Source organism: Podarcis tiliguerta, assembly GCF_965153285.1.
Source record: "Podarcis tiliguerta genome assembly, chromosome: 1".
Classification (NCBI taxonomy): domain Eukaryota; kingdom Metazoa; phylum Chordata; class Lepidosauria; order Squamata; family Lacertidae; genus Podarcis; species Podarcis tiliguerta.
This window is the reverse complement of record NC_139534.1, coordinates 61,840,964-61,853,101: the sequence shown is the minus strand read 5'-3', so window position 1 is coordinate 61,853,101 and position 12,138 is coordinate 61,840,964. Positions and strand designations below refer to the sequence as shown.

At 42.3% G+C, this 12,138-nt stretch overlaps 1 protein-coding gene across 18 annotated transcripts in view; it reads right to left on the bottom strand.

Annotated features, from left to right (window-relative positions):
- The window catches only part of BRSK2 (BR serine/threonine kinase 2), a 380,957-nt gene that overhangs the window by 62,602 nt on the left and 306,217 nt on the right, over positions 1–12,138 (bottom strand). For all 18 annotated transcript variants that reach the window (XM_083424840.1, XM_083424835.1, XM_083424845.1 and 15 more), the window contains exons 8-12: positions 11,579–11,725; positions 6,535–6,566; positions 5,198–5,362; positions 2,926–3,023; positions 60–210 (exon numbers count right to left, since the gene is read on the bottom strand). In XM_083424840.1, the coding sequence (XP_083280966.1) occupies positions 60–210; positions 2,926–3,023; positions 5,198–5,362; positions 6,535–6,566; positions 11,579–11,725 (593 nt within the window). The remainder of the gene's footprint in view (positions 1–59; positions 211–2,925; positions 3,024–5,197; positions 5,363–6,534; positions 6,567–11,578; positions 11,726–12,138) is intronic.

The following is a 12,138-nucleotide window of genomic DNA, read 5'->3' as shown; positions in this document are numbered from 1 at the left end:
TGGCTTCTGAAACTCTGATGGCACAGACTTCCTGACTTTTGGCTTTGGGGACCACCTACCTCTGTCCATGCTGTGCCATTTCAATCGCTCTGCGAGCTGGAACCGGGGATCCTCCATCTGTCACACTCAGGACCTCCATTGACTTCCTTTCTGGCCTCCGCTTCCCATGTCTGTTCAGCATTGGAGAGTCCACACGCTTTCTGGGGGGGTCTTTATGCAGAGATAATGCAGTCAGCATGGCTGAACACACCTCAGATGTCCCCGGCTCAAAATACTTTGCTTCCCAGGAAATACCCACACCATATTTTCTAAACTGCAAAAATAGGGGGCCCCAGCGGAAAACTGAAACATTAAGACTCCTCTGTACAATATCACACATGAAAAACCCCTCTTCACTCCATCATGAATATCTCTCAACTATGAGTTTCCATTCAGAATGGAAACCATGAGTATCTCTCAACAGCTTTTCAAAAATGATCTTCAACAAATGTAAGTAAACAAGTAAAAACAGAGCTGTGATTATCTGGAGGGTGAAATGAAAAACAAACTTCTCCCACTTGCACATAAGGTTAGAACACACACCTCCACACTGCTCTTGCCTTGCTGCTGGGAACAAACCAGAGTCTGTTTAAGTCTGAACCCAGGCTTGTGATTTATTTCTCTCCAAACAAACTATGGTTTGCTCTTGGCTTACTGCTTGTAGCTTGTTTGGAGGAAGCAATGAGTCCTGGTTCAGGCATCATAATAAGCCAGACCCTGGCTTGCTTCCCAGTAGCACAGCAGAAGTGGGAGATGAACAAAGCAAGCTTGCTGCTCACTTGCATTAAGCCATAGTTAATTTTCATCTCTGGTTTAGCTTTACGTGCTAACCAGGCCAATGTAGCAGTCACTGAAATGGAGACTACAATATTCCAGATGTAGAGACATTTTAGGTAAGAAGGTTTTATGTTTGCTTGTAAGCAGCTACTTAAAAGTTAAATGAAGGCATCTTAGAAGGGCAAGCAAGATAGAGCCTAAACTTGTAGTATTAAACTAACATTTACTGCCAATGGATCTTGTAATAAAAAAAATAGCAAACATGGAGTCTGGCATTTACTGGAGGATACTGTATAGGAATCTGCCACTTTTAGCCTATGAAACACTCAGTCTTCTGCCCCAGTTCTCCAGCAACTTGCCTTTTCAATATGTTGTGTGTGTTAAAAACTCTTGTTTTGCACTGAAGAAACTACTGCCCTCTGACAAAACAGGGGTTTTCAACTATACCATATTTTATACCCTCACGTCTTGATTTATGTGACCTTTCATATCATCATCCCTCTTCCCCAAGGAACCAAAACAATGTTACAGCCAGGCAGAATGGAAACAAATAAGCATTCTTGCATGTGTGCTGATGAGTTTGTTCTTGACAGTAGGGTTGCTAGAGCAAAGTTTTAAAAAGAAGAAATGCTGCTTTCTATTCTCACAAATCTGCAGTGGCCCGTATAGAGAGAGATCTGTGTGCTTTGTGCAACTGTGGAATAATGTCAGACTACATTGCAGGAGAAATTTTGGTTCAATAGAGAGGAAGAAAACATACTTCTGAGAGAAGGGAACCACACACATGCACAGGATCAAAAAGAGGAAAGTTAAAAAAAAGAAAATAACAACAGACTACCAGAGCTGAATCATTCATTTAGCATCAGCTAGAATTCCAAAGCCTGAACTATTGCTCTAAGGTTTTTCAAACTTGCCCATGTGCACCTAGACAGATGAACACTTATTCTGCATGGCATGCATCTTTGAAGTAAGTAACATCTCCAAGCAACTATTATTACACCATCACTACTTCCCTGATCCTTTCCTCTCATCTCTTTGTTTGAGGCCACAGTTAATGGCTAATGATGAGATATTCATCAGAAGCATGATTGCTCTCAATTAAACCTTGCTCTGCATTCCCAGAGATATTGCTAGGAGCAAAGAGCTAAACTTATCCACCATGCTTCCCTTGGGAAAGGAAGCACAACTAACACTTGAATAATAATGCACATGAATTCTAAAATATGATGACACATCACACAGATATATGCAGCTCAGAGATAATGTTAACACATTCAGGGAAGACATTTTTCTTCCTGCACAGAAAAATCCAGACAATAGTTTGCATTAGTGCATGGAACGAATGTTATGATACATCTGTGGCATGCAAAGAGAAGGAGGAAAGCCTACCTCAGATGCACAACTGAGGCATAAAATTGCACTTGTCTGCGCAGGAAGTCAAAATCCAACCACTTAAATAATAAGTAGCAGAATGATCTTTTGTGCCAAAGCATTTAGCCAAATCAATTTGTTGTCTATGGAGCTTACGTTAAGAAACTCCCCTATATGTATAATTCATTGTCTAGGGAGTATACCTTAAGAAGTCAGAAATAGCACATCAGAAAAGACTCTCCCATATTTTTCTATAAGCATTATGTGAGATATAGTAAGAGAGCAAGTATGCTGCATCCACATTATTTAAATCCACTGGATTCACTGGAAATGCTTCCTTTCTGCTTTATGTGCATACATAGCTAAGAACATGTTTCAAGTGAAGTGATCAAGGACTGCTGACTGTGGCTTCAGTATGAAGCTCCAAGTTCAGTCTGATGCACACATGGAGTCTCACCCACACCAGCTTTTATTTCAGTGGTAGGGGAAACTCTAGCCATGCAAGGAGATGCATAAACTGAGATGCGGTCACCTCTACTGAAGTTAATTTTAAAGCCTTTCAGGTGCAGGTAGGTCTGTATCTATACGAGACTTTCTGAAAATGCAAGGAACTTCTCAAATAGACTGAATATTATGTAACATGCTATAACACTTGGTAAGATGTGGCCAGTCCCTCCAGTGAAAGCAACACCAAAAGAGGGACCCACTCTAGAGACACAGATTTGTTTCCAAGTATACCTATTTCATTTCTAGGAGGAAGGTCCTCATCCTCATGACTAGGATATCTCTCTTTCCGATCAAGGAGAAGAAAATAAATCATTTTCTCTTGGTTTTCTCTGGAAAAACAACAATACATCATCATCATCCAATAAAATTTTCCAGCTTTCTGCAGATATTAACTTCATTTATGATATCTTAAATGATGGAAGAAAGAGCTGGTGCAGACATTATTGAATGGACTTACCTGCATGAATAGCTACTCCTTGAAAAAGAACTGTTACCTTCTGAATTGTTTTTATAGTTGACAGTTTTAATACGATGCTCTCAGGTCATAAGAATATTAAAAGAGCCCTGCTGGATCAGACCAAAGGCCCATCTAGCCCAGCAACCTGTTCTGACAGTGACCAACCAGATGTCCATGGGAAGTCCATGTGCAGAACCAGTGCGCAACAGCACTCCAATGACTTGTGATTCCCAGAAGCTGAAATTTACACTGCCCTCGACAATGGAGGTGGAACTTAGTAATTGAATCCTTTGGGGGACAGAATATGAGGGATATGGATACATTTATAAATAAATGAATAAATGTTTTGCTCCATGTAAAACACTCTCTTCAGGTGGAAAAGAAGCAAATAAGGAAGACACATTTCCATGTGCAGGGACACATTTTGGTTTGGTTTTTACATGGAGGAGTATTCAAGCATATAACCCTCCCCTCTGTATCTGAAGTGGTACAGCTTAAAAAGGATTGCATCAGGCCACTGGTAGAGCAACCATGGGGGCTTCTTACAACTTTGGTCCCCAAGTGTGTTCTGCCTCTGCCACCAGAGCCAGAAGCTATGAGAGGCAGCAGCGTCCCTGGCCTGTGAGGAACCCTTGACTTGTGATGGACTGAACATTCAGTTGCTCTGGCGACCATTCCTGAGCCAGAGGAAGTTTCTATATGCTTTTCTGCGATTATGGGGGGGCAACTCTTGTTTATTTTACTGCATTTTAAAAAATATCAGGAACTGTCTCGATAACTTTGGTTAGTAGCCAAGGTAAAAAATAGTCCAAATAAATAAATAAGAGGCTGAGCTATGAATCAAGAAGGCCCTCATTTGAATCTTGCTTCTGCTGTGAACTCACTAGGTGGCCTTAGACAGATCACTGTTTGTCAGCTTCAGCCCCTCACTTCCCACCACCTGCAAGATGGGAGATAATTATACTGAGCTACCCTACAGGATTGTTGTACTACAACTAAATAATGCACATGAAGCACTCTGTACTACTACTACTACTACTAATAATAATACTTTATTATTTATACTCTGCCCATCTGTCTGGGTTTCCCCAGCCACTCTGGGCAGCTCCCAACAGAATATTAAGAACATGATAAAAGATCAAACATTAAAAACTTCCCTAAACAGGGCTGCTTTCAGATGTCTTCTAAAAGCCAGATAGTTGTTTATTTCCTTGACATCTGATGGGAGGGTGTTCCATAAGACAGGCGCCACTAGCAAGAAGGCCCTCTGCCTGGTTCCCTGTAATCTCACTTCTTGCAGTGAGGGAACCACCAGAAGGCCCTCAGAGCTGGATCTCAGTGTCCGGGCTGAACAATGAGGGTGGAGACGCTCCTTCAGGTATAAAGTACCGAGGCCGTTTAGGGCTTTAAAAGTTAGCACCAACACTTTAAATTGTGCTTGGAAACATGCTGGGAGCCATGTAGGTCTTTCAGGACCAGTGTTATATGGTCTCGGCAGCCACTCCCAGTCACCAGTCTAGCTGCCGCATTCTGGATTAGTTGTAGTTTCCGGGTCACCTTCGAAGGTAGCCCCATGTAGAGCGCATTACAGTAGTCCAAGCGGTATACTGATGTTGAATATTATTATTACTACTACTGGTAGTAGTTGTAGCAGTATCTGCCAGAATTGCATCAGCTCCTAGTAACCCTCAAGAGATTCCTCTTGATAGATAGATGATAGATATAACACTGAACCGGGTGGGTGGCAAGTCTGATTTAACACAAGGAAGTTCTTTTACATCTCAATCTGCTGAAAAATTATTATTGGCTCATCATGATATACATGGCCCATGCACCAGGGTAACATTATGCCACAGACCCCATTTAACAGATGAGTAGAAAAGAAGATCTTCCATGGCTGCTGCAGGAAAAAGAAATGCTGCATGTAGCAAAGTTTGTCTTTTAACAGAAACCTGTAATAGCTAAATAAATCATGCCTTCCATGGTTTTTGGTGACTGTTCCCATATACCCATCAAGCCTATGTTAAGCAAAGACTGAATGCTTACTCTTCTGTTAGCAGGTCCTGTAAGAGTTTATTTCTGTCACGAAAGCAACCTAACGAGTGCATGCTCTCTAAAACATCAGGATCAATGTCCTCCAAGGAAGGGAGAGAGCGAATCTGCACCTTTCGAGGAATTGGTTGTTCTGGTTCTGGCTCATTCTTACCCCCTCTGCAGAAAAGGAAACAGAGAAAAAGTAAAACATGGTAGCATTTTAATAACAAGGCTATGAAAAGCCATCTGTCTTCCTAAGAACAGACTTCCTCTATCTTCAAAATTTTTAAGGATATTAATACCATGAATACCTTGCAGATCCACTGAATAGTAACTTCATACATGGAAATAAGCCCCATTCATTCCAGTAAATGCATTTTCAAGTAAATACGCAACTGTGGGTTAAGCTATGAAGGATAGTTGCAAGACATGGATTTTTAGCAGCACAGATTGAGCAAGCATCTAGGTAAAATATTTACTATGGGCAATGAAGATCCCCAGGAATGTGCATTCAAGAATCACAGTTACCAACCTGTTTTAAGGGATTTCTATTTTTAGCATACTGCCACTTTAATTTAATACAAAACAAAATATTATTCATAAGCAGAATTCACTATCTATATTACGAATGGAACCCAAGTGCAATGTCTTGTTCAGCTGTTAGCTGTCATTCCTGTACTTGATGTGTCATAATATTTCAGTCTAGCTGACCCGTTTTATCTCCTGAATGTTGCCACTGCTATCAGTCATGGCAACAGCAGGTACACACACATTCACACTAATAGATACTGATGTCATAAAAATAAGGCTCATTTTTCAGGTATAGGCAGCCTGGGTGTGACTGGGAAAGACTTTTGTTTGCAGGTAAACAGTGTTTCCATGTGCTCTGGCACTCATCACGGTGTCCTGTTGCACCAGAAGCAGTTTAGTCATACTGGCCACATGACTCGGAAAACCGTCTGCGGACAAATGCTGGCTCCCTTGGCCTGAAGCGAGATGAGCACCACATCCCACAGTCAAGTTTGACTGGACTTAACCATCCAGGTTAGGGATGCTTCAGATATGTTTTGAGCACCCATGAATGCCGGAAAGAAACCCGTATATTTCCCCTGTGATTTTATGATGGATTGTATTCAGGTATATCCAAAATAGTGTAGAGTGCACAGGAATCTCTAACAGTACTAATCTAATCAGTGAGCACGGACAAAGGTGGGCCTCTATTTTTTTCTGCTGAGCTCATGATTGCCCACAATGCAGACATGGTGCAGAAGCTATGTACAATTCTCTAGCTTCCCTGAAAAGCAGTGACTTTAATATATCTTTCCAAATATCAACAAAAAGTTACTTACATATACCATATGTGCTTCTGAATGTGTTCTAGCTACAAGAAAAGAGTAAACAAAAGAAATGAGTAAACTCAAAATAACAGGTACATACATTATGCTATTGAGCATTGCAATTTGGTCAGAGCACCAGAGGTGTTATCTCTACAGAAGAGTCCCTGTCTCAATTCCTATGGCAGGATGCTGTGACTACACTAATCATTCTTTTTATACACACCTGTGCCAGTTGCCCCTCATCCTCAAGCTGCAACATATTACAGGTGAAAATAGCTGCAGGACAAAGCTTACTACCAGAAATTGGTCTGGATTGCATGCAAAGGGGGGGGGGGTGTTTTAAAGTGACAAGCCTAGAACCTCAGCACCAAACATTTCTCAGTCAAATCATCTAGGTTACAGGAACCAATTTTTCAAAAATTGGCATCATTTGGAGACATCATGTTACATGTCACACCAAGAAGGCTGGTAGCTTGCCTGACTCCATCCCCCACATCAAGTTCCTGTTCTCTTCAAGGGAGCACAACACAGTTCTGGCCTATTGCTCTGCATCATGGTGTAATCTTTCTTGTCCTTCTACCTCTGTCCACTGAAGGCTGAGGAAGGGAAAGATATGCCAGAGCTTGCATGAGATTTGGGGCTTCGCCAGAGGCGAAGACCGAATGAGAACCCATTGAGTCCAAGGACTGAAATACTGTGGGGCTAAAGTCTTCAATTCTAAACAAACTGTGCTAAATAGAACTGCAGCAGGAGTTGTAGACCATGTGCAGAAGTCACATGCTGGATGTATTCTTACAGCATCAAAATCAACCAAACACGATATGCAAAATTACTTTTAATCATGAAGGCCACAGAAACATAATTCTTGCTCTGCCTCATCCAGTGCTATTCAAACTAACAGCTGGCTAACAGAAGAGAGAGACCGTTTGCTGGATGACAATTCCAAGTGAATGTGCCTCAAATCAAACTGCTGAGCTCACAAGTGTGCAGTATGCACAGGGGCTGAAACTATGTGTGACCTAGAGAAGGGCAGAGAACTGGAATGACTTAGAAACCCCATTGGCTGAAGCAAGGGATCAGAGGCCCATTAAAACTGGCCGGGAAGAACTGAGGCAGCTGTCCTGCTCTCATTACTTTCCACTTCATTTCCAGACTAATGAGAACTGGAGAGCCAAAACATGTGCATGGCTACGTGAAGGAACACAACAGGCTGAGGGAAGACTGCTTTGAGGCCGAGAGAAGCAGGGGAATCAGGGGCTTCTGTACATTATATAACCATCATATTGGAACGCTCCAAACAGACTTCTTTTTTGTTTTAATGAGGCAGCTTATTTGGTGTGACTGTGACAGGGGTTTACCAAAATCAAAAGCACAAGGAACGGAATTCTGAACAGTAAAAGTTGAAAGAGGGTAAGAAAATCTTAAGTTTCCTCTATTTTCAATAGTAAAGGGAAATGTTAGACTTGCTGCTCCAAACTAGCTCACCTTGTCAAAGCTAGAGTTTTATTGTTAGGGAGAGTAAGGCAACTGTAATGGTAGGGTGCCCCAGCTACAGCGCCGATCCTGTAAGGTTGGTTAGTAGCCTTGGGGAACCCACCCTAATTCTTTCTCTCTGCTTCCAACACTCACTTACGGATTCCCTAGGACCAGGGGTGTGGGCTTCCCACAGTCTTACAGTGGTCGCCTCTAGAGTAATGGAACAGCCAGCCGCATTCCAAGTCTCTGGTTTGACAACTTCAGCCCACCTCCCCTCCCCTCTCCCAAGCACTTTACCAATCAGTAGCATAGGCCCATGCAACCCTAAGCCACATGAGTCAAGTAGCCCTTTTGTGTGTTCAGAAACCAGTATAGCCCACCAGCCCAATTAAACAGTTTGTGCAAATGGATCATAGGTAAAAAGTAATCTCTAGGGTTGTAAAGAGCTGTTGTTTCCCCTTCCCCCTAAATGCACATTTCCTACTTCTGCCTTAGTTTCTAGACAGATATTCAACAGGTAAAGCCTTTTCTTGTATGGAAATCCAATAATGGAAAGAGCTTCACCATGACGGTGCTCCCTCTAATTTTGTGTTATGCCATGCCCACCCCCCAATGGCAGTCATTTTGTGATGGGCACCCTCAGCACTCTCTCAAAAATCAGAATGTGTCCCCTGGTCCAAAAAAATGTTGGTAGTACAGATGAAAAGGCTAAGGCATGTCCATGTAGGCTTCATTCTGAGGCCTTCCTATAGTTGCTGCTATCATGCATTGGAGCTAGTGAGGAAGAAGGAAGGGCAGCTAAGGAGGGCCATATATACAAACAATCACACTCCTTTAACACACATACGCCACATAACATACCTAACACAGAAAGACACCTGACACTGGTACACTTTTCCTTCTCTCATGCTGGCACACACAGAGGTTATGGGGAGAGGGGAGCCAGCATTTCTGGGCTCCATTTGCTGAGGTGGGAACTGCCTTCTTTGCCCATTGCAAGGCCAATGCCTTCTTGGATCAGTTCTGAAGATAAGGCGACAGTTTCCAAGCCAGATGCATTTTCAGTATTTCCCAAATCAGAAGAGCCTGCAAGGTCATGGCTGAAGCCAAGACTGAGACAATTTGACCCTTCATATAAGGATATCAAATGGAAGTCTGTTGTGTTTTGCTCTTGCCACTTCAAGCTAAACATTCTAGGGCTAAATAGGACTTGGTCAGAAACTAGCCTTAAAAATGCAGCTGTAGTGCTAGTTTCTAAAAATCTCACTCAGAAACCATTTTCAGGTTTTCTGTTTGGGGATATGGAATATGTGCTATAAAATCAGTCTCTATTCTTATTCCAATTTAATTGCATTGAAATATTATGATGATATCATACATTCCTTGCTTGCTGCTGCCAACATGTCCACTGCCTTTTATTTTTCTTTTTTTAAAAAGACGGTGTAATTAATTAATGCTTTGTTACTTTTAATCTACTTTAAAGTGACAAGGAAGGGTTATAGGAGGGCAATTGGTTTTGACAAGGAGTAGACTGTAGGCTTTTTGCTCTGCAGCGCTAGAGAAGGTGATCCACAGTGGGAGTTAATCTCACTCCTTCTACCTTCATTTAAAACATGCTATTTAAATGTGTTTAAGTGACAAAGGCATTTAACAGGCTTCCCCAAGAGGTTTTCCTCTCTGTTCTAACTACTGCTTGCTACGTTTAATGCCATTTTGGAAAGAAGCTTTAAAAATCCCATTTCCATATATCAGAGGAAGTGTAGCCCAGATATTGTCAAATTACAGCTTCCAAAATCCAATACTATCGGCCATGCTGATTGAGGGTTATGGGAGTCCAACATCTGCAGGGTGGAATGCTGGCTACCCCTGCTATATCACATGGCCCCATTATGCATTTATAAAAACAAGCTCTATAGGCAAACCCACAGTGGAAGTTCCGTTTTTAATATTAGAGGAGGGAACAAGGAATATAGTTCTGCAGCTTTTTTGGGAAGACCCCAAAATTGTTCATCTTCACATTAGAGATGAAAATAAAAGCATATGCAACTTCTCAAGTCGCACAGAGCTTGTGATCCGTCACTGTGGAAGGCAAATACTCTGAATTACTACAGGGTTTATCCACACTTACTTTTTGCCCTGTTCTTTCCAGGCACAGGTCTCCACTGCTACACTTTTTTGCCCTAAGCTTTCCTTGGGAAAACTCGTTCTTTAAAGCTAAATTGGAACAAGCATCAATTCGGGTTTTCAGCAGACTGCCATTTGCTCCAATCAAGCTGTAAAGAGTGGGCTTTCATGGGGATAGCTCCAGAGGAAAAGGAAAAAGAAAAAGGAAAGGAAAAAGAGGATGCTTTAAATAGCAGACCATGCCTGGAAAGAACAGAGGAAAGGTAAGTGTGGATAAGCCCTCAGTTAGATAGCAGGCTTTGTAATGACCCAAGAATCAATAATGACAATGGAGCACTGAAAATTGACAGTAGTTTATGTAAATTAATGGTTGTAAATGAATGCACAACAGGATGCAAGACTTTTTGCAAAACACACACACTGCTCTTTGAAACACAAGCATACGCACATAATATATGTGTATTGGAGTAAGGTGGGAAATCAGAGGGAACTCAGCAACACCTAGATTGTGATGGATCTAGGATATTATGAGTTGCTCACTAAGCTGCATGCAACCTAGAATGATAATAAGTGGAACTGAAAGATAGGCAATTACTATGCAATGAGGTGAGAGTTTTGTTTCCACCTCTAGCAGATGTGTGTCTGGGAGGGTGTGGGGCTCACGTCATTAAATCATCATTTCATTTAATGCAGATTGACCTAATAGATTTATAAATATTTTAACAGAAAGAAGTTCTGAGAGGAGTTTCAGATTTACATTTTTTCATACATACTCCCATGCAGAAAGAATCTGTGAGCTCAATATTATCTACTAAATCATTGCCGGCTCCTATATACCATATATGTTGCTCGTACCAAAATGGAAGAAATGTCACAAATTATATTAGAAGTCCTGCTTTTCAAAATTATTTAAACTTACAATATTAGCATAGTATACACACAAAATGTTCCCATGCAACACTGACACAGTTCCTCTGCAAAAAGTACCAAGGTGAAACGTCTCAGAAAACACAGGAGAGAAAATCTAGACATATGCAAGCAACAAAGTCTGGGTCCAAATACCAATGGTGCCAAAATTCATAAATGGAGGCTTTGTAATGTCAAACATATAATGGCAAACTCTGCAATCTGTTTGCAAGCTGAGCCCAAACTGCAACAACACAAGACCCAGCTCATTATCGGTTTACTTGCACCATCACTAGAGTTCCTGCTATCACATCCATCAGTTTACCTTTGTAAAGTGCAACAAAAGGATGTTCTATTTGATGGCCACCCTGTGAGACCTATCCCATCCCAACCCTCATTTCAACAGCAGCATCCCAAGCATCAGTGGCCACAGTATGAAATTTTATGTTTGTGCAGAGCTCTGACATTAAATAAAAACGCACAACTTTTAGAAGTGGAGGTGATGAGTGGAAAGCAGAAGTCACGAGATCTACAGTGAATGCCTTCTTACCGTCAGCCGTTTCGAGGCATCCACTTCAATCATCCCCCGCAAGAGATTTTGACAATCTGGCGGGATGAAATGTGGCATATGGAACACACCACGTTTCACTTTCTCTAGCAGCTGCCGCAAGTTATCGTCATCGAATGGTAGGGCACCCTGGAACAGCAGGACAGAGGAAAAAGAGGAAAAAGTAGTAGAGGAAGGAAGCAGTGGCAGAGGAAGAGGAGTGCGGGGGGAGCGTACCGCCCCCGGCAGCACGATCCTGGTAGGGTGCCATTGCGCTGCTCGCCCTGCCTGCGCTGGGTGCCACGCCCCTACAGGCAGCGTGCCAGGCCACTGTGGGTGGCACGCCATGCCCCCAAGACGCGTGCTAGCCCCTCTCCGCCCCTGCCTGCTCTCCACCCCCAGTGCCAGAGCATGAAGCTCTGCCACTGGAAGGAAGAAAGGTAAATGGGTGTTGAATGCAAGCAATGACAGAACAGAGGAGAGAAATGAGGAGGCATTCGGGCCCAAACTACGTATGAGGTTAGTCACAATGCAGGCTATTGACTGAAGAGTATTTTTCTGAT